Here is a 25,785-nt window from a genome sequence, read left to right on the forward strand (position 1 = left end):
AAATATCAAACCTACCAATTACAAACACAGAAATACTGACACCATTCCTGTCCCATAACAACTAATAGTTGAATTACAAATAAGCATGCCTTTTCAAGAAAACAGTGACAGAGTGCAGACATGATGCCTCGAGGTAAAACTATGTGGCCAGTGAGTTATTTGTGGGATTTTTGTTTGATGATGTATTGTAGAAGCCAACATATTGATTTTGGTCCTCATCACAAGTTTGGCGGTGTGGGGAAAAAGTGACAGTAATTCCGTTACTGCCACTTTCCCCACACTGCCAAACTACACGTTTGCTGGTGGGGGTTGACTGATTTACATCCAGCCAAGAGCTGAAGGTAAATCATGCCCCTACCGGCAAAAAACAGCCGGCATTACCGCTGCCGTTAATACTGGCCATTCTCACCATGAAGTCCTATTGGACTCCATGAAATGGGAAAATACTGACTTTGCCGGCACCTGTAATATCCCGGAAATTCTAGGATATCAGCCACCGGTAACGGTAGGTCCATTTGCTGGTATCCCGCCGGAATTACTGGCAGGATACCGGCAAACTTCTAATGAGGCCCATTGACTTGAATTCCCAGATTTTAGAATTGAATGGTTTGAAATATGATGATAATTCTCTGGATTAAAACTGAGATAAAAAATCTCTTTTTTACATGCCAACAAGCTGAGAAGTGTATACAATGATATAAGACCTTCATACACTCACCTTTTCTGTAAGACGAATCATTGACTGAGTATTGTTGAATTCCTATGAACTTTGGTTTTATATATTTGTCCTCTGATGTTAGTGATTGTCCCATGATTTAATAATTTTTTAACGATTGTTCATATTTAATAAAACATTGTTTTTTTACGTTAGTTTGCCACATGATGCCATTATAATCAGTACAATCTGTGTTCTCTTAGCTCTGTCTCATTTATAATTATTGGAGTGTGATGGTGCCAGGTTTTTACAAAACTGTTTTCTATGAGAAGCGGAGACCACCCAGATGTCATGGTCATTCATTGCGCAGGTAATGATTTGGGGGATGTACGAGGCTTGCTTCTATCTTTGATTATAAACAAGATTTGGAAAATCTCATGGAACTATTCTCTCACACCACCTTCATTTTTTCCAACATAACTCAGCAACAAAAGGGGAAGTGGACCACCAAATGTAATTTCAAAATTGAGAAATCACAGAAACATGGTAATACAGTCGTTTCTGCTTTCATCAGAAACCACACATTTTATTATTCTATTCAGAAAACCCCTCTCCTCCAATTCCACTATTGCATTATTTCAAAGAATTCATAAAAACAATTAACATTTCTCTGTGCTCTTTTCTTAAATTAGTTTATTTTATTTTGCCAAAAAGATAATAATATCCTGTCTTCCCGGTCAAAAATACCTGTCCACAGCTTGTACACATACCTTTTTGTTGAAGCAATCCATCTAAAGTTATATAAAACCAGAAAGATCTGGTTGGCCAATGCTTTTCGCACACTTCCCCTATACCTTCTACATCTGTAGTACTTCCTTTCTCTATGTTACATGTTCCCACTACAATCTTCAGACAAATTAGAATCATCACTTGACAAACCAGTGAAGGCGTTGTCAAAATCTGTTGGAAAAATTGTATTCATTTTTCCACCTCCAAAAATATATCATAAACGTCCATCAATACTATGTATGCTGTCTTTAACTCCACATATGCAAATAACACACATGTCCCTGACGAGAATATAAAAGAAATACCATTTTTCAATACCACTACTTCTTGCAAAATACACCTTGTATAAACCAATCACAAATTATTTTCAAACTCATAATCTCACTGGTCTAAACTTTTCATAATGTACTATCGCAGGTAGAAACAGGAAGAAACACCATGCAGATCTTGCCATATTGCTGCGGCTACTGTAGGACCAGATATAAGGCGGGAATGGGAGCCTGCCGAAAACACATGACGTGCCATTGGTGGAGGCATAACCATGGCTATAGGAGGTGCGGTATTGCCCCGGATGCATGACCGATCTGAAACAAAAAGTGACAATTGCCAAAAAAACCTGCACTACGGCATGCCAAAATCAAACATTTCCAGGTCATTCAAACTGTTAAAAAGAACAATTTTCTGATTTTTCTTTCCAGCTTTTTGGGGGTTTGCACGGTCTGTTACAATGGCTACGGGAGATGCACCCCGATTGGGCGGTGAGATTACTGCAGCTACACAGAACCCGTTATCGTGGCGGGAATGGTAGCCTGCTGAAAATACACAATGCGGCATTGGTGGAGCCATAACCGTGGCTCTGGTAGGCGTGGTATTACCGCGGATACACGACCGATCGGAAACAAACTTTAAAGTGACACTTGCCAAACAAACAACCCTATGCCATGCCACAATCAAACATATCTAGGCCATTCAAACTGTTAAAAAGAACAATTCTCTGTTTTTTAAAACATTTTTGGGTGGATTTGCATGCCCCGTTACCGTGGCTACGAGAGACGTGCCCCGATTTTGCAGTGTAGTTACCACAACTACAGAGCCCAATGCATTCGTGTTGCTACCATTGGCAGCCTGTGGCCGGAACTTACCTCAAGCGGTGTTCCCGCGGCTACACAGCTGTTTTGAAACAGACTTTATATCAGCCTTTGCCAATCAACCAACAATAGGCCACACCACGATCAAGCATTTCTAGGACATTGACACGGTTAAAACGAACTAAATCCAGCTTTTTAGGGATTTTTTTTTTAGGTTTGAATGGCCTGTTATCATGGATATGAGCAGGAGGCTCCCATTGGGATGCACGGTTCTCGTGTCATTGCATTAATAGAGGTGTGCGCATAATTTCTGCGGCTACACGCCCGATTTGCAACATGCTTAAATATTTATTTTTTCAATCACACTACTATATGCACACCAGAAACAAAAATTGTTAGGTCCCTCAGGTTGTTAAAATGAATAAAATCCCTTTTTGTGTTTTTTTTGTTTTTTCCTCCTTTTATTTTGCTTGTTAACGCAGCAACAAAACCACACCCACCGCATGAACACAAAGACGCCTCTTGCGACTTTGCAGCGCAATCCCTGATTGGTTCACGTCCATGCCCGCGATAATTGCACCACGCCCACAGGAAATGTATATGATTCTTTCATTGCATTTTTACTTGGGTTGAGAGACATCTACCTCCACCTTAAAAAGCCTAATTTGAACCCCCCCAAAAAATGTTCCTATCCCTTTTTACCTTCCCTTACTCCTAAACCTCTCTCCCTTGTCTTGTCAGCTGTGTCTTGTCTCTTCTTTATTTGAGCTTTTTTCCCCCTTTTAAAAAAAAAAAACATTGGCATTGCCCTTCTGTCTGTCTTTTTCTTTGATACATTTTCCACCCAGGTCCTGCAATGTTCATCAGGCAGACACCAAGTAATGACAGCAGTGACGCGGTTCAGCAGGTAACTGTATCTGATGAAGAAGATGATGTCATCTGGGTCTCCACTGCCTCACCCCCACGCAAGAACGCCAAGACCACAATGCTGGCTTCTGGCAGCTGGAGGCAGAGCCTGTCTGCTGTATCTTCTGCCGCATGGTCCTGCGACAGGGACCATCCATGTCGCGTCCCAGTGCCTGGGAACTTAGACACTAATTCAGCATCTCATCTGGGTCCACTGGGATGAAGAGGGCGAGCCCTACCGACATCCCCACCAAAGGCTGAAGGTCAAGGTCCATGAGCCCGAGGCAGCACAACAGGCCCGCAGTGCTCCCTCCACCTCACATCTCCAGCTTCAGCTCCGGCCACCTCATTGGAAACTCCAGCACGAACATCCAGAGCCGGTGCAGGTCCAAGGCCTTCTATGTCCAGCTGAGTAGTGGCAGCAACATCATGGACCCAGCCTTCTGTCATCCTACCAGCGGTAAATCTCAGCATGGGCAAGGTATTATGCTTCGTATGACACAACTAGTTTTCTGTGGGAGGTGCCATCCTAGATGAGTCGGCAGTTCCGATAGCAAACCATCAACAGAATTGTCACCGCTAGGGTTTTTTTTTAAAGTGGCAATTCCCAATGCCTCTTTTTCCAGAAAGAAAACCCCAAAAATTAAAAAACAAAACCACCCCAAAAATAAATAACAATAAAATGTACAAAAACGTATATGTTCCTTTTTTCATGCACCTTTTTAGATGTACCAACTCTAATGTTCTTCCCATATATTTTACGTTATTACTGCATTAATATAGCTGCGGGTAAACTGCACTATTATCACGGTAATAAAAGTTCCATCGATCGAATCTCATTATCTGCTCCATCCCAGACTCCCCAATTTCACATGGTATCCACATGGTGTTCTCTCCCCTCCCTCCACCACTACCCCGACAGCTTTCAGAAAGTTTTTCTCTTCTAAATATTCATTTTCACACTACGCCGGTATTAACGCGCGCATCGCTCGCATTGAGCAAAATAAAAAATGGTGACTTTTCATTTCTGAAAACCCTCTCTGCTGCAAAGCACCATGGGAAATATAGCTATGTTTTTCGGAGCAGGAGACAACCCCTTCCCTGTGTAATATCTGAAAAACTGCTTGATGGAATAAGCCCAAACCTGTTCTGGAAATGAAGTCCATTAAGCCCAAGTTGTTTCTTTGTTGAATTCCATCCAGCATTTTTTACACTTCAGCTTTGCCAAATTTGGTATTTTTCTCTGTGGGAAAATGAATTGGAGTTTTCCAATCTGGGGCACCCTGTGACAAACGTATTGTTTGTAAAATATCTGCCATATCCGTCCTGCAAGTTAAACGTTATCAATAGAGTTGTTGGATTTCCTATGACTGAAGCTTATCCGAGTCTGTTATGTTATGTTATGTTATGAATTCTTGTATAGCGCACGGTCGCCCAAAGGCATCATGGCACTGGAGAGGAAAGAGACAGAAACCGGGGGAACAGAAAAGCCACAGGCCATCAGCCGCAGAGATCAAAATAGATGTGTTTTTGGGGCTTCCCTAACAGCCAGATGGTTAGGCATTTTATTCACTGCCAAAGGAAGGTCATTCCACAGCTGAGTAGCCGCAATGGAGAAAGCACGTCCCGCGATCCGGGAGCGACAGAAGGAGAGCACACACAGCAGACCAGCCGATGCTGAACATAAGGAATGCTTCAGAGGGTAGTGCACAAATTTAGTGTGACGATAATCCGCTGCTATAATATGGGAATTTGCGTTATAATGCTATAGATAAGTGAAGCCTGTGGACCAAAAAGAGCCCAGCTAGTAAGGGCTACATGCGTGCCCGCCAAGGTTGAATAAAACATATTTTATTTTATGTGGTGTGTGTGTGGAATAACCCATCCAGCCCACCTTGGGAATGGATGGAATGTTGGAAAAAGACAAAGAAGGAAAGACCAAAGGGACAGAACTCCCCTGCCCAGGGATTGGCTGGGCAGGGGAGAAAAGAATCCAAAGAGGACAGTTGAAAAGACAGTTAATGAGAAGGGAGTAGAAGAAAAGGAGAGCAGGAAAAAGAAACAGAAATAGAGAATGCAAATACAAAATAACTCTACTGCTAATTGGTAATACCTGCTGTTAATGTCCTCCCTCTCTCGATCTCAAGATGGCCACCAGGTAGTAAGCGCTGTTGAGATCCTCCATAGAAAAGTAAGAAAATCCATCCGCTATGTAAATGAGTGCCTGTATCCAGCCCTAATCGTTTCACCTATTGACGGGGCAGGTCTGTATGATATTTGGGATATGTTTCTCTTTTTTGTTTGTATGCCAGGGTTTGCATTTAGCACATCGACTGGCCACATGCTTTGTTCTCCCTTACCTCTCGTGTATGCTTCACAATCCAATTCGGACTGAATCACCCGTTCTCCAACCACACCATGTCTCAGATTCGCATAACTCACAGTTTGCCTGATTTCAGCCGAAATTGAAGGTCACTCTACATAGTCTACCTCTCTTTTGTTCCTGTTTCCCTGTTTCCATGTGTGGCACCCAACACATACTGCTTAATGTTACATAACAAAAGACCACCTGCCCCTCCCCGCCCAAAGCACACCCTTCTGGGATCTCTTTGAGCTACAGTCTAGCAAGCAGTAACATCAAACATTGGCCTGCCAATGCTGCTTCTAAGCTGAGAACGAATGGCTTAATTGCAGCAGGAAATGTGCTCCTTGTTTAATAAAACTGTCTTAACCAAGTTTGCCTCCAGTCACTTGATTTATATATCGTCCTTGCCTTGAAGCCCTTTTCTCTCCCCTGCCTCCTCCAAACCTCCTCTGGTTTTCTATCCCTCCCCATCACCCCATCTGTCTTCTTACGCATTTTTCCACCTCTTGTTTTCTAATCTCTCTTTTCCCTGCTCATCTTTCTCTCCACTTCTTCCAGCCTCCTATTTCTTCTTTCACAGAGCTGAAAGGCTCCTCTAAGCTCTATTCTCCAACTTCTCATCTTGACTCATAACGCACATGCTCTCCTCTCCGAGTGTCCCTTTTTTTATAGCTCCACGGCACTGGCCATGTGTGCATAATTGCCTAGATAAGAACAGTTGTGTGCCTAATGTGAGTGTGTTCTATGGTTGGGTGTAACGTTCGTGGGCTGCAGGTTCTTGACTTACAGCCCTCCAGCTAGTTACGCAGGTCGCCTCTTCCCCTAACTGGTTTCTGTGTGCCCTCCCAATCCTGACTTCAGGGGATTATTCGCAAACAGGCATTTGGCTTGCATGGACTGACTCGCCGGAGTACTTTTGAACCTTAATCTTCTTGGTAATGGGCGTTGTCGCTGGCTAGCCGTAGTGGCTGTTAAGAGGGCTTGTACCACTTTATCAATAGCCCCGCCCACCTGGTGCCTTCTTGGTTGCTGCTCGTTTTCCCACTTAAGGAGCCCTTCAGCCTCTTTTCCTTTGAAAATGGAGAGCAGGTGTAAGTGGATCTAGATCACCTGGCCTAAGCACCACCCACCTTCTTAGCCCTGCCTCTCCCTTCCTGCTATTAGCTCTCAGATCAAGGGCGTCTCTCGCCCGGGCGTCTGCAGTGAAGGGCAGACAAAGAAAATGGCAATTCCTGTTTGGACCTGTTTGGACCAGGAGGATCCAGGGCCCGAACCCCTGCTCAGGAAGCAGGTAAGCATGCACCAAAATGCGTTTACTCCCTATGTCCCCACAGGCCATCGCCACCCCTCTGGTCCCCCCGTGATGTTTCCCTTGTGCCCCCGCCCTTTCTCGCACACAAGTGCTGCCTGTTTTGCTTGATTCCTCTCCTTCCCGCCCCCCCCCACCGCACCCCACCCCAGCCTACTTCTGCAGGAGTCTGTCCTGATACATTCTGGTTTCACCATCACCGTCTTGTGGCCAATGCTCGATTTGACTTTTATGGACTTCATTGATTCACGGTGCATCACCCTTTCTCATGGTGGCCCTGTATCATGCTGTTCCCATCTTCATCTTGTATCCTGGCTTGCAACATTATGTGTTACTACTGACTTCTGCAATTGTATTCGTTCTCCCCTCTTCCTTCTCCACTCTTTTTTACTGCTTACTCTCTGTTCTCTCCTCATCTCCCTTTCTACCTTTTCCTATCTCCTCTCCTTACTTTCTTCTATTTACTTATTCTATCAGAATTGTCCCTGGATCTAGTATGATAGCAACCTCTTCTGTCACCTTGCCCCCTCCCCTTAGTTGTCCCCCTCAGCAATATCTGAAATGTCGTCAGGCCTAGTATGATAGTCGCTTGTTTTGTTCCTCGTCTCCCTTTCTGCACCCCTCTCTCCCTCACCTTTTGTTTTCTCTGGGTCTACCAGAAATGTCGTCAGACCTAGTACGGTAGTTGCCTGTCTGTTTCCATTTCCTTCCCACCCTCCCCCTTCCTTCCTTATCTGTGTCTTAGCTCTTGCACTATTTGAAATGTTGTCAGGTTGAGTACGATAGTTAATTTCACATCCTTACTGTTCATGGCCTGTAAGAATGTCGTTGTATTTTCCCTTGTTCCCTCCCTTGCCTTGAAGTGCTTTGAAACACATTGTGTATAGGCTCTATATATATAAATGATCATACCATTATATTATCATATACCACCTCGGGAGGATAGCTCAAGGGCAATGTGTTCGCCTTGGAAGCAAGACGACACGTAGCAACACAGGTTCGATTTCCGGGTCCGCGCTTATAAACCTCTGGGCATTAAGTGCGTTACAAATAACCCATCATATCATATCACCTGCAAAAACGAACAGCGCTGAAGTGCTGACAAACGGAAACGCTCAGCTTGACACTACTTTCAGGTGGTTTGCTGAACCTCGCCAGTGGACTATTCATCTCCGAGTTGCTATTGTCACAAGAAATTGGTAGCATGATGGCTGCTCTGCAACCTGTTCGTGTGGTGGCACATCTTTTGAGGACCTAGCTCATTTTCTATGTTTTTGCCCCACATTGAAACATTTAAGGAGCCGATACCTAATTCCGATTCTGAGAGGCTCTGGTGTTAGGCAAATCATCACCGCCAAAATGTCTCTTCCAGAAATACCACACTTGCATTGTATACTTTTATTGAAAATGCACTGGCGCTAAGGAAGGTTATATAATGTTCTTGTTCTTGGCCTCCTAATTCTAATACTGGAGCTAATTTTTCAGCCAAACTTTATTGTTGCTATTTAAATCATATTTGTGTTGATGTTGATTAATGGTATTTTATTCATTGACTTGTTTTTCTTTTTCGTTCAGGATTTTTTTCCAACCTTTTGAATTTTAGATATTCTGACATGTAACTTCAGGGTATTCCCTAATGAACTTCCATTTTCCCTGCACCCATAGTTTTTGTTAGCTGGCTGGGGTAACTATCCTCGATGCAGGGGTTGGAGTAGTGAGCCTGGCGGTCCTCTATGTATAGCATTTGGGATCTACATGAGCGAGCAGCTGGCGGCTCCCGGCCTGAGGGTCACCCCACTCCCAACCACATCTTGTGACTTTGTCACATTGCCCAGGAGTCTCTCTTCAGGTTTCCTCGATCTGCATTCACAAGGGAGCAACTAGAAGTCTACTGTAGGTTTCCCCTCTCTTGTACCCTCCAACGTAACATCATTTTTGGAATTTACCGCATGCAAGGCTCCACTGAGCAGGACCCTTGGGTAGCCTCCATCTTCAATGCTATGTTGCCTCCCTGCCCCCCACACACCTAACGTGCTACTGAGAGACAGAGAGAGAGAGTGTATGTTTGTGTGACTATTAATCTGTTACTGTGGTTTTGACACCATCCTCCTCACCTGCTCTGCTTGGCTGTAGGAGTATTGTGGTGCCGGCCGGCACATTTCTGAATGCGCGTTGGGGACGGGACAGGTGGGTGTACATTCATTATTTTACAGGCCCCTGTTGTAGTCCAGTGACCGAGGAGTGCAATGGGGTGTATTCTGGATTCTGCTGGTATCTCTTCAGCCTCACTGGACAATGTGTTGGTGTTCTGCTCCTTATATGGCGGTCCCCTGGCAAGTCTACATGTCTGTGTGCGGCCCGCTTCCACTATCACAAGCCATGACCAGGCAGTTTCCCCTGTAGTTTCTATTCATACAGATAGCTTCTCAGGAAAAGCCCCCAGGCGTCCTGCCACAATATCTGCTCAGTGTTGGAGAAAGAAGAAAGGAGGGTCCGGATACACAACAGGGCACGGTGGTGAAATGTGGACTGTAAAAGAGGCTTGCGGTGGGACCTCGGGCTCTCCCATGCTTAAAGGGAGGAAGGCATGACATGGGGCATTCATAAGTGCACTGTAGTTCCAAAGATCACCGCCTTGTAATGCTACCGCCATGACTCTGCAGTTGTACAGATATTGTTATTCCTAGTTTCTTAGTTTCAGTTACAGGTACGTTCTTAAGTCTCAGACCCCATTCCTTGCTCACGCACGTGACATCACAGACATCCCAGGCAGCATCATTTGGAAACAGCAATCTGGGTGTAGAGAGGAGTCAGTGGTGTGGGTGAGGCGCAGTACCATAGGAACCTTTGCTCACAAAACATCCCAAGTAGCCTATGAATTCTCAGTGGAGGCTCAATCAGAAGATGGCTACCATGTTTGTAAGGAGATAATGGGCCTCATTAGGAGGTAGGCGGCTGCAGAATGAATGGTGCCGGTAAGGGACCGGCACCGTTCATTCCGGGCCGCCACATTATGAGGTCTGCAGCGGGTCCCGCTGAGGACGTCTGGTCAGACCAGGCATCCTTAGCAGGACCTGCTAGCAGATGCCCGCTGTTAGCATCCTCCCCATTCCCACTGAGCCCTATGTGAATGGGAATGTACCGGGTCCGGGTCCCGAGAATGGGAATTACCGGGCCGGCCAAAGTCGGCATGTCCCGGTAATTCCCTATTTCTGGAACCCGGACCCGGTACCGGTTTGGGGGTAGCCATGGTGCTAAAAGCAGCATGGCTACCTCCAAACTCCTAATGAGGCCCAATGTATTTTAAAAAAAAAACATTTTTTAACCTTTTATTTTAAATTGGTTGCACAAGCATAGTAATCACATAAGTACAGAGACCACATTTCGACAGAGCGTCACAGCTAAACACGACTGAGTGGCCATTGTCCGGTTCCTCCGTACCTCTGTACCTCCTTTCCCCTCCACCCCCCAAGTCATGTCCCCCTTCTGTCCAGCAGATCTGGATTGCCCACAGTTAGTTCGGTGTCGGGCCGTAGGGCCAGTCGGGCTAATCAGTGCTCGTGAGTCTGTGCTGGAAAGTTCTGGTCATAGTTTATAAGTGGGGCCCAAACGGGTGTAGGAGGCCCGCTCTAGCTGCTATGACTTTTTCTGCCAACAAGATTTCCCAGAGTTTGATCCACCATAGAGTCATTGAGGGGCCCTCTGTGGTCTTCCATGTGCGGGCAATAGTGATTCTACCCGCCAGTAGCAGTTGCGTGAGGAGGTTCGCAGTCCTCCCCGTTCTTGGGTAGGCCCCTGGGACTGGTGCGCCCAATAAGACAACTTCCGGTTCCCTGGGAATTGTCCCTTGAATGATGTCTTTTATAACCGTGATATTGGTTCCAGAATGTTTGCACAGTGGGGCAGGACCACCACATATGTAGATACGAGCCGGGATGTTCACATTTACGCCAGCACTGGGGGTCAAGGGATTGGTTTGAATGATGAAGGCGAATTGGGGGATAGTACCAGCAGTTTAATTGATGGCTGTTTTCCTCCCCTTTATTAAAATTATAGCTAGTCCAGTCAACCAAACACTGAAATAAATAAAGTCGATAACTCACATTTTAAAGGTAGAACTTTCCACACAAACACAAAACCTGTGCAACAATTTTACTGCAATATAAAGTAATCTTTCATACTGCGCCACTTACCAGCGTAGTGCTCTCCCTGTGCCAGTGCTTAACTGCGGGTTGGCAAGTTGTGTCCTAATCTACTTGTGCTCTGTGGTTCACCTACTCAGGACTATTGGTTGCGTGTATTGTAGACTTGTCTTGTATGTTATCGAAAATTTACAGAGAATAGGTGCTAGGATGAAGGCGCTCTGGGATCAATGGGGACACATCATTTAGGTAACCAGGCAAGGAAACAAGGGAGTGAGATCCAACATGACCTCAAAAGGAAAATGGGTGCAAGCCGAAAAAGGAGCAGGGATATCAACAAGACCGGAGTGCTTTATGGAAAGCACTCCAAGGAGGCATAGAAACGGAGATATTCATCAACCAACACTGATTCTCAGAGATAGGCATGGAGGCATAAACATCTGCATAGATAGGTTTGGTACTCAGATCATATATCCGAGTGCCTTTATGTAATCGTATTGGCTTACCAGCAATAACTCACCCACTTATCCCTAATAGGTCCATGCTCTTTTAGGACTACAGTAAAAGTCAGTGAGTACAGCAGATCCCAAAAGGACTGTAAACCATTCACCAAAGTAGAAAAAGTGAAAACTTTACTGAATAGGACACAGGTGCAAAGAAGTGAGCCCCAACATTAGGAAGAACAACTATGTAGTAGTGGACAAAGGGGAGGGCAGTGATCAAACCCTCAAGGATACAGTTATCTGCTCTTCCACAGGGGGTATGATAGGGTTACAGAGAACAGTGATGGGGAGGAGAGGACAAGCACCCAGAATTTGAGGCACAGGGAGACTCTAGAACAGACAAGGAGTGCAGACACACAGAGTGTTAGCGGTCACCGTACAGAAGAGGCACAAACAGTGAGGACACAAAAAGAAAAGAGGCAGAAGCACCAGGAGCTCTTTGAAGGACACAAAGGCTTAAACTGGAAAGGCAGCTGATGATGACAATAAATTTCAGGTAGCATCAGTTGGTAGAAGTTATCCATTGAAAGAATAGAGAAGATGGGGGATGTAATACCACACAAATTGCATATGAATGTTGTATCGCTGTTTCTTGAAATCAACCAGACATGTAAATCGTTTACTCCTTGAACTTACTATTTTTTCAGCCTCCCACTTCTTGCTTGTGCTTTGCAGGTACCAATTTGGAAGCAGCAATCGGGGCGTGGAGATGAGCCGGTGGTCTGGGTGAGGCACAATACTTTCTTTTCTCCATGTCCTTTACTCTGCCTTCAACCTACTAATTTACTGGCATCCTGGAGCTGAACACATGCATAGGTATCTAAGATTTCCCTGTTAGGACCACAATCGAGAAGGATCTTTGAACTCTTATCCATGGTCTTTAATAGTATATAAACCAATACATCTGTCAGAACACATTAGACAAGGTGATGTATTTATTGACTGTCAGAGGCTTCCTAACAGCATGAATCTTACACATGGGTGTGTAGTAGGTGTCTTGATAAGCCAAGGGACATATATTTGTTTGCTCGTAATCTGAGTATTTTCCTTTGCACACTCTCATGCTCAGTCTGAAGTGTGAGTTTTTATAGGCCCTCTTCATGTCATTCTACATCACAGGTGTCATTATTACCCAACTGTATGGTACTTATTTCATTGACTGTGTAGGATAGAAAGGACCCTGCCAGGACTTAATTCTATGCATGCAGTTTCTACAAAGCTGTCTAGAGATGTGTATATTAGAACATGTCATGAACCCTTGTAATTGGCCTCTTCTTCCTCAGTTCTTCCAGGCGTTCTCTCTCTTTACTCTTACCCCTTTTTCCATAAAGTTCTCTATACTGTGGTGAAATACTAACCATTATGATAGCCCCCCTCCTGTAGCTGTAGGACATTCTAAAGAGGAAAGACTTGACTTGCAAGGTTGACCTGAACTGTTAGTGACCTCTTGACTTGCGGCACACGGGAGAATCAAATGAAAGCAGTACCTGAGATCAGGTCCGTGTCGAGGGGCGGGCAAATTAGGCAACAGCCTGGGGCACAGTTTGCGCCAAGGGACGCAGCGGGCAGCCTCTTAATCTCCCACCTGGGAGTGCAGGAATCCCTCACCTTTAAAATACACTCACAGAAGCAGGAGACGAAAGTCTGCCCTACCCATCTACAGCTACCTCCCCACACGCAGGCAATGGCTTAATACTCTGCTGAGAGGTTCTTGGTGAATTCTGTTGGCACAGCCACCAAGATATCCCAAGCACCTTTGCTATAGAAAAGAAAGGGTGCCAGAAAGCTGACTTTGCGGTTGGCATGACAACTGGAAGTGCTGTGGCATAATCGACCAGAGCACTGAATGTTATTTCTTGTACTATTACACCTATGTAATTCAATAGTGGCTTATTTAACACATTTTCTTCCAATCCGGAGTACTGTAAATTGCCATGTGTCTGTGTCACTTTCAAAGCTGAGGTCGTGGAGTGATCTTTTATTTCAGAGATGTTTGGTCTATATTGGGGCTACTTTCTTGGCCCAGTTGGGCTATATGTAGGTTTCCTTTTCTGGATACTGTTACCATTATTAATAAAATAAAATAAAAATAAATAAAAATACCATACAAACCATTCGTTTTTGGAGAGCTGCAGTACCACTGACAACATACAGAGATCCTCATACGAAATCTCAGGTATGTTGTCAGTGGTACAGCACCTCTCCAATAAAATAAGTTGTGAGGACATCTGCAGGTTGTAGTTCATTGGAGAGACGCAGTACCACTGACAGCATACTGGTGTCCTTGTAAGAAATCAGACTCATTTTCGAGTTCCCCTTAAATTGATGGCGGGGAGCCATTGCATGTAGACATAAAGGTAGACAGACCACCGCCGCCGCCATATTTTGGTCATTTGACCGGCAGAGAGCAAACGTGCAGGGCAAAAGGTGGAAGACATGCGGGCACTCCCCCCACACCTTTTCACTCTGCCATGCAAAGTAGGTAAATGCTGCCTGCCAATCTCCCATGACAGGCATCATTTAATTGCAATTATAAATGCTGCCTGACATGGCAGCATGGCAGGCAGTATTTAGAATGGACCTCTACTAGGTCTACCGACTTTATGTTGGGACATAAAGCCGGCGGACCCCATAGGGATTTCCAGCATTTGCATGGCAAAAGGAAGGAAGGTGGAGGAAACGTTCACGCTCCTCTCTGCCATGATTGCAAATGGGGCATAGCATAAGCAAAATGCGTAAAAGCCTTTAAGGCTTTTACGCATTTTGCTTACGCTTCGCTGGGCTGAAATGTAGCCACGATGAGATCAAAACTACGGTTCTATGTTCTTTCATCGTCGGGCAGTATTACGACTGCCTTTTAAACCTGTATAACATTTAGAAAAATGTCATCACATTTTTTTTGTGGAGGTGTTTCACCCCCACAAACACCCCACTCCCGCCTCTATTTTTAACTATTCCCGATCCCCCCAACCCCTTATCTACCCTTTCCCACTCCCCAAAAAAAATGTGATGACATTTTTCGTAATTGTATTCACGTTTAAAAGGCAGTCGTAATACTGCCTGACGATGAAACAACAGTATACGAAAACTACAGTGCATAACAACTAGGACCAAAGGCTGCAATTATACATACAACAACAGATAAACTCCCCATTTGTGCTGTTGCTCCTTTCCCTTGTGCTGTCCCTCCTCCCGCCTTATGCTGTCCCTCCCACCTTGCGCTGTCCCCCATGGCCCCTTGTACTGTCACTCCTTCCCCATGCGCTGTCACTCCTTCCCCATGTGCCGTCTCTCCTTCCCCCTTGCAATATTGCTGCGCTGCCCTTTGTGTTGTCACTTTCCCTCATTTGCGCAGTTTCTCTTTCCCCCCATTTGCACTGTAAGTCCTTTCTTCAAATGTTGCACAGTGCTCCTGTGTAATGTCCCTTGCTTAGCTTTCATCGATTGGATTTGTACTTCTCCCTCGTGTTGCCATTTATATATTATGCCCCCCCACAGTGTTTCCCTCATCCGCCAGAGCAACCCTTAATTCACTCCCATACTGTAATTTCTTCCTCCCTGTGCTGTCATTCCTCATTCCTTTACTCCATGCTAAATGCAAAATGCAATAAACAACTACAAACGCCAAAACTATTGGCATTGCCAGTGCTTGTTTAAAAGGGGTCCTATGTTCCTAATTAGCATTTTTTGTGAAAACAGTGTGATCATTTCTGCATACTTCTGGCTTGCCAGAATCGAGGGTTGGGGGCGTTTATGGTGGACTACAAGGGCTGTGATTTTGCTGGTTTAATCAGAAGAGCCAGCAACTGTCTGCAGAAATAGGTGATTGTGGGGGCAGGGGCAAGGAATCAAAGTAACTGATCAAAGGAAGGCGTAACATCAGTAGGTGAGGAATTGGCATTAATTGATGGTCTTTTTTCAGTTGATTAGGCTCATTTGCTTGTTTGTGGAATGTTTTAGGACAATCAGTTGAGTGACCCCATGTCATCTAAACACCAATGGGGCTTCCTTTGAAAATCATTGTTGTCTCGTATGTTTTTCCAGTTGAAACAAAATACCTCAACTCCCACAATGCATTGCTCTATTACACAAAATCCCAGGGCTGGAATCCCATGCTCAGGTGACATGGAGTCCCCTTACTGTGAAGGCATCATGAAGCAAGACACAGACAACCGGTTCAAATTTAAAAATAAAATGGTTTATTAAGTCAAATGGCATGATGGTTCAAGGCCTAACTTGCTCTATGCTAAGTTGGGATTTCCCTACCTGAACGAAACTAAGGAAAGTCTGAGTCAAATGTTCAAATTAAAAGTGTGTCTGTATCCAAAACCTATCCTTTCCCTCACACCTAAAGCTAAACAATGTATAGGGATGTCATCAATAAAAGAAACGGTGAGCAAAAGCTTCCTTTTCAGCTCCCCTTCCCTAAGTTCATGAAAGTTCCACAAAAGTCTTGAGATTACCTTTCTCAAGTTCAAATAATTTCACAAATCTTTGGGGTTCTCTTCCCCAAGTTCACCGCAACACAGTTCCACACAATCCTAAGGGTTCCCTTTCCAAAGTTCAAGTCAACACAGTTTTAAAGAAAGGAGTCTTGAGGGCTCCGTCTCAAGACAGCATTGCAGTTCATCAAGCCTCAGAGTTCCCCTCCCCAAGACTCTGACGTATCAACTTATAGTTGGTTTCAATCTTCCAATGTTCAACACAACTCCAGGTCAACTTGATACTCCTTCTGGATTGCATTAACAGTTCACTTAAAGTGCCCCTTCTTGGTTTGTTTCACAATGTCTTTGGCTTTCATAATTGAGGGTTCCCTGGTCTTGGCGCAGTTGTCATACCACACGGTCCACCCAGCTCAGGTCGCGCAACCAAGAACCCTAGGCTCTTCAGCACACACATGTTCTTCTGTATTTGCCCCTGTGTTCAGATTCACATTCACTTATCTTCTCCCTGGCGGCCTCTTTGCTTTATGTGTAGGTTCACACTCTCTTGGCTTCTCCTGGTTAGCCTCTTGGCTTTGTCACAATGTGTCACACATCCTATGCCAGTCTTTGGCCTTGCCACACTGTATTCATGAATAAAGTTCACTTTGTGGTGGTCTTATTTATTCCCCATCTTTCTGTCATGCTCTTTCACACTTGCACTCTTATTTCGTATGTTCGCTTTCAAAAGGACACTTTCACATTTAACTTTCATGAGCTCGCAGTTTTGCCCACAAAGTTTTCATTCAGTTCGATATTCAATGTGCGTGATTTCGGGTTTATTGCAATCTGTGCATGCCATTTCATTCAGCGCTGTATTTGGTTCAAAAGGCATTTCTTACTGACACATAACCCCTAGGAGCATCCCGGGCTTCGAGTGACATTCCCCTGCACTCGCCGGTCCTCAGCGTTCCTCTCCAGCAGCTACATCACTCCACTTCTGCTTCGCCGGCTGGCATCCCGGCAATTGCGAGCCCCGCTCGCACTTCGGGGTGCTTCTTTGCACTCACAGGCAGCTCTGCTTGGCTTTCGCGAATGTTGGCAGCGACCTTTCTTCTTGGTCCTCAGCTCCAGCTGCTCTACTCGGACCACTGAGGCTCCCACACCTGTGGAAGTCTAGCAGCCCAACTTGCCCTGGGCTCCACTGGTCTTCTGGGACCTCTGCCAGCGTCCTGGCTTTCTCTCAGTACCCACCATGGCTGCCTCCTCACAAAAAGGACTCTCTGCTGGTCTGTCCCACACAGGCCTCCCTGTTGGTCATCCCTGTGCTCTTTTACTCTCCTGTTATTCACCTGCAACCACTTAACAGGTTACAGGTGTGAGATCTCAATTGGAATTGCCTGACTGTAGTTAGAGGGACATGCCTGACCTTCACAGTACTCTGCAGGCATCTTCATCGTCCCAGTACTAATGTGGTGAAATGAGTTAATAATGTTCACTACTCTTAGTCGCCTCTTCCTCGTCACAGTACTGTCATAGGTAAAATGTGGGAAAATTAGGGGAGATCTTTTGCAATAGCCTGTAAAGGCTGGGGGAGGCTTAGGTTGGTTTTCAGAGGGGAAAAAGGAATACCATGTCTTACCTATTTTACCCTTAACCCCGCTCTTCTTCACCCTCTTTCTGGTGCTTTTATATTGGTGATATCTCCTGGCATTTTCTTGGTCAGGGGACAGGGACAGCAATACCCCATAACTGCCTCTGGGATAGAGGGTTCTTTCTGAAATGGAAATGCGGAATACCACAACTCACCTGAGGACATCTCATTCCCAATCCCCAAGGACCCTCCACCAGGTGAACCTCCCTTGCTTCTCCACTCCTAGGGTCAGGATACAAAAGCAATGGCCTTTCCCTGTCCACCTGAGAAGAGGCGCTAAGGGGAGTAGATGTGAGGATGCCCTCAGGTTTCTCACATTACACATTATGCTGTTTACTGGGAGGCAAAAATAGTTGTTGTAAGTATGGAGAAAAAAATCAATATGTGTACACATTGTATTTTGTTCTGTCCTTTAAGTATTTATTATGAAAGGGCCCAGAAGTTGGAAAAATGGAAGGGTTCAAGACTGTGAGGATTACCTCCTGTGTGTCGGTGTGTATGTTTTATTTACTGTGATAAAATTGATGTGCAAAGGCAGAAAACAATTATTGTAACAGCAATTAATGACGAAGGCAACAGTGTTGACACATGTGTAGTGAAAACATTTTCATTCTTGCTACTGTAGGTATTAAGATTACATGCCATGTACATTCATGATTTGCTTAGCATTACAATTCCATGTTCAAATTAACATCATTTCATAAGTTTCCCCAGGATATGTTAATTATAAAATCTGTTAAAGGTGTTGTCTTCTTTTAGAAGCCAGGAATGAGATGCGAACACAGAGGGCTCATGTTTTGGGTCATACACTTTTATTAAATGAAAAAGGCGTTGGACAATGTCTCACTATCCCTAATCTAGGAGGTGTTTCCCTACCTCAACCAAAACGAATGGGTCTGTCCTTTGTCAAGATGTCCACATTATAGATATGTCCTGTGTCCGAAATCCTATTCTGGCACTCAGATTCTAAAACTAACTGTAAGGTGTAAAAGGGACAATGGGCTTCATAATGAGTCCGGCGGTAACCCTGCCGGTGCTACTGGCGGCTTGCCACTGGACTTGTAAAGTTTTACCGGTGCCTGACTTCCCGTTGCCACTGGGAGATTACAAGTCCGGCAGCCCAGGAAGTCAGGCGCCGGTAAAATGTTAGTCACCATTCCCATAGAGTCCAATTGGACTCTTTGGGAGTGGGGACTCAGAAGCGCCAGCACCGTTGCCAACAGTGCCGGCGCTTCCGTGAACGGTCTGCCTACTGTGGCTGCTGCGTCCAACAGGGTCAGACCTGTTGGGCGCAGTGGCCTCGGTAGGCAAACACGTAGTTTGCCGGTCAGGAAACAAGGGTGCCGGTGAGCTTACCTGTACCCTTGTTTCCGGACCAGCAAACTTGTAATGAGGCCCAATGTCTCAGATTCTCACAAATGTTCAAATCCAACAAAGGAATACATCCAACCAAACATTTCACATTTCCAGGGAATGGCTCCCTTCCCAGGATTTCTCTTTAACACAACAAAAGTTCCAACAAAGAATCATTAAGCTCCTTATAACCCAAGAGGGCAACTCCATCCTCTTGGCGTTTTCACAGTTCCAGTGAATCGCTCCCTTCCCCAGGTTTTTTCTTTACCACTTTGAAGACAGTTCAACAATCCCAACGGCATATATCCTCCTTGAGTTTCGCCTTCACAATATCACAATTTATGTGCTGGTCCTAGACTTACAGGTTACCTGGTATATTCCCCTGCAAGGTTTTTCTTTACCTTCACTAAAATTCACAAACTCAAGGGAATGGATCTTCCTTGGGATTGTCTTCTTTATTGAAGTTTGTAACATGTACTTGACTTTTCCTGGTATACTCTCCAGTTAGGACTTTCACTTGTTTCACAGTCTCTTTCAACCTCTTGACTTTGCCTGGTACACTTCCCTGCCAGGACTTCTATGCAATCTCTTAAATATTTGCTATTAAACACTTAACTTTTCCTGGGGTATTCTGACTTCTATGCAGTTTCTTAAATACTTTCATTCAAATACTTGCTTTGTCCTGGTGTACTCTCCTGCTGGGACATTTATTATGCAGTCTCTAAATATTCCATTTGTAATTCCTTTTAAACCCTTGGCTTTGCCTGGTATACTCTCCTGCCAGGACTCCTGTGCAGTCTTTCAAATATTGATTCCTTTTAAATACTCGGCTTTGCCTAGTATTCTCTCCTGCCAGGACTTGCATGAAATTGCCTTTTTCTTCATCCATAGAATGATATTTGCCAAATGTCTTGTTTGCAAATATCCTTTCCTATATTCACTTTCCTGCTTTGGGTCTCTGCCCCTTTCACTAGACCACTTCTATGTAACACAGTAATCAATCTATCTTCCCTGGGCTTACCTGGTACTCTGAAGCATTCTTGCGCTTCTACGCTTTGCTTCGGGTTGTTGAGCGGCGTGTGTCTGGTTAGCCGCTGTGCCTTCACCTTCACCAGTTTTGCTGTGTGCAAGCTGTGCTGCCTCGCGGTCTCAGGCAGTGGGCTTACTGCAGCCCAGTTTCTCCCTGTGTTGGGATCCACGGTCTCCCCGCTTCCTACGGCTAGCTTCTCTTCAGTATCCTGATCAGCGTTCATAGAGGCCACCTCACTACACAGCCTCTGCACTTCCTTGCCTTGATTGTCAGCTGTGACATATTTAAATCTCCTGGCATGTTTGAACAATTTCCAACGACTAGACCGTAGCATTGGTTTTCCAGTCTTAGTCATCTTCACTGCTCAGCCCCTCTTTCTCGTCTCCGTGGCCGACATACTACTGGGAGTAATCATTACTTATGCCTGCCTCTTCCTCGTCTCAGTTGCTGGTACATTACTTCTTGGAACCTATTGGAGAATGCCTGAAGTAGGTCTGGGAAGTGGTTAGCGGAGAGTGTCAAAGTAGGCCATCAGGGCCTCTGGAAGGGAAGTAACATCCCTGAAAGGTAAGGGGGGTATGTAACCTGCTCCAATGATGTTGTGTCCTTCCCTAATGGTCACTTCCCCCCATGTGATCCTCCCTCATATAGCTGCCCCCAGGGGCAGGATCAGGTAGTGGATGCCATCCCCTGGCCACATGGGGAGAGGCACCCCTGGGAAAAGAGTTATGACATCATCAGATTCATCACACTTCCTACAGTAAGGATCTTGCATGATTACCAGTTATTCACACAAATGCACAGCTTTTGCCTTCAAACAGTAATTAGCACAATTTACTAAGCATTTCTATATCCTTTAGTCCCGGGAGGATAGCTCAGCATCAACGCGGTCGCCTTGGAAGCAAGACGACACGAAGCAACATAGGTTCGATCCCCGGGTCCGCGCTTAGAAACCTCTGGGTATTTAAGCGCGTTATAAATACACAACTAAGAAAAAAAAACAATTATGCAACTAAAAAACAAAAACAATTCCTGTAACAGCGCCTCGATAAATGAATACAAAATACATAAATATGTTGGCATTGTACTTGCATTATATAATTATAATTTGGTGATTTTTATAGAGCTTCATGTGGATAAACCACTTCTAAGCTCTCTTTATAACTGTTATTATCCCCTATGGCACTTGATTCATCACCCTCAGAATGCAGAAGGGCCTAGTCAGTGCCACAAGGATTTCAAACTTGTTGCAGGGCATTGTCCCATTCCCAAAAAGTGCATGTTGCCCCTGAGAAGCTATTGTGGCAGCAACATCTAGGAGAGTGCTCTCCATTTATACAACGAACAAAAATATGAGCTAGAAAATGAAGTCCTATTTAAAATATTGTTGTTTATGTTGTCTACTTATTAGTTTTAAGTACATGTCAATAAAATTGTATTTGAATTGCAATTATTACATTATTTTGAAGAGGGGGTGCAGTGCTGGGTTGCAGTACAGGAGTAACGTGGGAGGGGGGCGTATGCTGGTGTGTTGCCCTGGGCGCAATATTGTCTAGAAACTGCCCTGCCTGAGATATCTGACGTTTGTGGGGTTGCAGCAGGGAGGAGGAGGAGGAGGGGGAGGAATGCTGTTTAACCTGTGCCGACCTGTGTGTGAGGTGTTGCCTCACATTCAGAAATAGAAACACTGTGGGCCTCATTGCAAGTACGGCGGTGTGGGTAAAAACGGCAGTAATTTCAATACTGCCGCATTATGGCACAGCCAAACAAGTTTTGTGGTAAGATGGAGTGAAAATGCTTTTGAGACAGAAATATGAAAAAAAGGTGGAGGAGGTGTGAAAGAATGCAGAGCGGCAAGGCACCAGCTGAGCGTGTGAGTACCCATGTGACAGCTGCCAAGTGAGAGCTAGGATAGTACACTCGAGAGCGCCTCAGGCACAGATAGTGAGTCACAGAGATAACCATGAGTGTCAGGGAGGAGTACAACCAAGGGCCACCACAAGGACCCGGAATAAAATAAAGGCAGAGGCTGACGAGAGCAGCAAGTGAGGCACGTTCGGCCCAAGGTGAAAGAAGGGAAATGAAGGGCCAGACGAAAAAGGAGCGGAAAGAAGCATTTGTGGAGTAGACTGCTACATGTTGTCCAAATAGCAAGCAACCTTCTGATGATGACTTAACACGTGTTAGTAGTCACTTACCAACCATTCAGTGCGAGCCAAAAGAGAAATGAAAGAAGGATGAGTCAATTGTTTTGCATGCTGGTAAACGGCCAAATATCCAGTAAGAGTAGTTAAAAAAGTAAATGGTGTTGCATGCTTGTGTCTATAGTACTAATACTCAGCAAGAAGAAGAGCAAGTATTGCAACATTGTTTCTATTGAATGTTGGTTCATATTGTCCAGGTACCCGACCACACTCTTAGAAGGACTGAAAGGAACAAGAGCCATTTTGATTTCAGTCTAAAAAGAATAGAAGTGACCAGCTCTTTGGGACACTGGAATTGTCAGGACATTTCTTGGCTAGGCCACGTTGCAGCGATCAAAATCACCTTGGTACTGTGACGATTCACAAGCTGTCGTCACTTCTCCCCAAAGGGGAGCCCTATCCCATGAGGTTAGGGAGGTGCAACTGCTACCCAATAGTCCCCTTAGGGGTGGTTTAATTCAGGAAGACCTAATGGAGTAGACTCCCCCTCTGGTGGCAAGGACTATAACCTGGGGTACAGACCATTGAATATTGTCACTCCCCAACATTCCCTAACCCTCCCCACTATCCAGAACCATTTTATTGAAAGTAAACATATGTATTCTTGTAACACAGGGGATAAAGACAAAGCTAAAAGTAGTAGGATGAAGAAGAGCACAGGAGACATGAAGACCATTGACTGTGCTCGTACTGGTACCAGGTGGCCCGAGGAGGCATGAGGATTAAGTTATCAACAGAAACAAAGGACTTTTACAATCTGCCGGGTGGGACTGGCAAGCATAGACAATGGACAAACAAACCTGTCAAACCCACCCGGGAGAAGCAACAGGTGTGGAAACCAGTGGGTGTTTCAAATGCTGTGGGCAGACCATAGTTTGTATTTGTTTTATTTATAACGCGCTCCCTCAGGCCCGGAGGCATCAGGGCGCAACTTGGACAGGGTTACATAACGAGCATACATATATTCAAACTATAGGTATAGGTACAGTTGGAGAAGAGCAGAGGATTCCTGAGAAGCGTGGAAGATGTTCTCCATGGGTCCAGCTGACGCGGACTTGAATGTGAGGCAGGAGAGAAGAGCCGAGCAGCATACCAGAATGCCGAGCCACAGAGACGCTGTGGAAACCGGAGTGAGTAGCCCGGTGCATCAGAGAGAAGAACCCCAGTCCCAGGAAGTCCAGGTGGTGTGCTGAAATCCCTCAGAAGGTATCGGGAGGTGCGAGAGACATGGGGGGGGCACAGGGGTGGAAGATAGATGGGTCGGGGATTCTAGCACCATTATACTGCGCATCTGAGGAGAGCATCTTCGTCGCAGTGGCGACTATTAGCTCAATGACCACCATAGATGGGCAAGGACCCTAACCGGTACAAGCCAAGTGTCTGCAGTGGCGTCGCCAGGAATCAAATTTAGGAGGGACACAGAGGGGGCCAAAGACAAAAGTGGGGGGGCGCCTATGAAAGGTATTGTGTGACATCACAAGCACTCCTGCAGACCAACTACCCAAACCCCACTGCAGCTCCCCCACCCCCATCAGAATGCAGGCACAAAACCATTCAGTGACTAATGGCCCATTATTAGCACGTTCGTGCGCTACATTCTGATTGAAGGAGGCTGCAAGCTGCTCTGCACACTATGGAGGTTGCTCTGCAGAAGCCGGGCAGGAACACCTGAGAAGTGGCTCATGCTCATGTTCGTACCAATGCCAGAATGCATACCAAGATCACTGCTAGCTTTGAGACAAAAGGAGAGTATTTGCAGTGTGATATGCAGACATTTGTCTTAGTGAGTGTCACAAATAAAACCACACACAGAGAACACGGTCACTGCTCGCCTTAGGTAGGGAGGGATAAGGGGGGACACAGGTGGGCACAGGCCCCCCACAACCCTCCCTCCTAGCGACGCCACTGAGTATCTGAGGAGAGTTTCCACATTGTAGTGGCAACAAAATGTCCACTGACCACCAGAGACGGGTCGGAGACCGCAACAAATGTAATACAAGCATCCGAGGAGAACGTCCTTGTCGCAGTGGCAGTATTTTTTTTTATTATTATTTTATTGTATATGTTTACAAGAAACCTTTACACAAAAAAAAAGTTTAAGAAGAAAGAAAACATTAATTACATTTGAATTTCGAATATACAAACAAACATTAAAACATAGATCCAATTTCCAGATAATAAGGGACAAATTTAAATTTGAAAAAAAAAAGTGGCAGTATTAAGCCCACTGACCACAAGAGAAGGGTCCGGGAGCCCAACAAAAGGCAAATGAGCAAACTAGGAGAACGTCCTCATCGCAGTTACAGCACTAAATCCAGTGATCCACAAAGAAGGATCTGGGACTTTGCTAACACCAAAACAGAGTGGCTCTTGGAACATACTCTAAAGATGCATGGGGAAGGGGGCCATTCCCCCTGGCCTTGTTGTGAACTAGAGATTGGAGTCATTCTCCTGGTCCCAAACTAGTAGTTGTGCTTAAACGTCAGGGAAAGGGAGTCATTCCCTCTGGCCTTGTTGTGAACTGTTCCAAGTAATACCAGGAGTAGGGAGTCATCTTCCTAAGCGCCGAACTGGGAGTTGTGCTACAAATGCCAGGGGAAGGGAATTGTTCCCCCTGGTTTTATTGGAAACTGCACAGATCTACACCAGGAGAAGGGAGCCATTCTCCTGGACGTGAACTTGTATAAAGGCTGCGTGAAACCCCCAAGCCAGGGGAAGAGAGTCATTCCCCCTGGCATTCCTGCTGCAAGAGGACATTCTTTAAAACACTTTTCGAGCATCAGGAGAAGGGAGACATTCTCCTGGAGAAGGAACATTCTGTTAGAATACTCTTTAGTTTTAGTGTGAGCAATAGAAGTAGGTTGTGACACAGGATGGTGAAGATTGATTTAATAGACAATCTGACGGACCCTTTAGTATTAGTTTTGAGGCAGGGACACCCCCTCTTAGAAGTTGGGGATAGTGGGGGCTTTTTTATGCACAAATAAAAGTCTATAACCACCAACATGCCACCTTTGTGTCAGCTTCCTTCTTCAACACCCTTACAGTACCCAATTGTAAAAGAAACCCTTTAACACATCAGTATTTAGTCGGACTCCTTCTGGTTCGCCACATTACCACCTGGTTTTGCTGTCTCTGACATTTAGGTTCTCAGTATTGTTTTTTCCTTCCCATTTAGGTTGAGGTGCTCAAGATCACGACCCTCACGGCGGACCCTCGCTCTTAGGTCAGACAAAGTGTAGGATAACCCCTCGTAAGCGCAGCGCAGTTCAACGCTGACCGACCCCTCCTTCACATGGCCAGAAGTTTATGGTCATCCACAATGAAGCAAAAGTCATCACAGGCTGTTTTCTGGAGTGCCTCGAG

The 25,785-nt window shown here is 45.3% G+C and overlaps 1 protein-coding gene across 2 annotated transcripts in view; it reads left to right on the forward strand.

Annotated features, from left to right (window-relative positions):
- NTAQ1 (N-terminal glutamine amidase 1) overlaps positions 1–25,785 on the forward strand; it is a 418,708-nt gene that overhangs the window by 164,654 nt on the left and 228,269 nt on the right. For both annotated transcript variants that reach the window (XM_069621585.1, XM_069621584.1), the window contains exon 3: positions 12,433–12,483. In XM_069621585.1, the coding sequence (XP_069477686.1) occupies positions 12,433–12,483 (51 nt within the window). The remainder of the gene's footprint in view (positions 1–12,432; positions 12,484–25,785) is intronic.

This window comes from Ambystoma mexicanum, chromosome 5q, assembly GCF_040938575.1.
Source record: "Ambystoma mexicanum isolate Mex_15411 chromosome 5q, UKY_AmexF1_1, whole genome shotgun sequence".
Taxonomy (NCBI): domain Eukaryota; kingdom Metazoa; phylum Chordata; class Amphibia; order Caudata; family Ambystomatidae; genus Ambystoma; species Ambystoma mexicanum.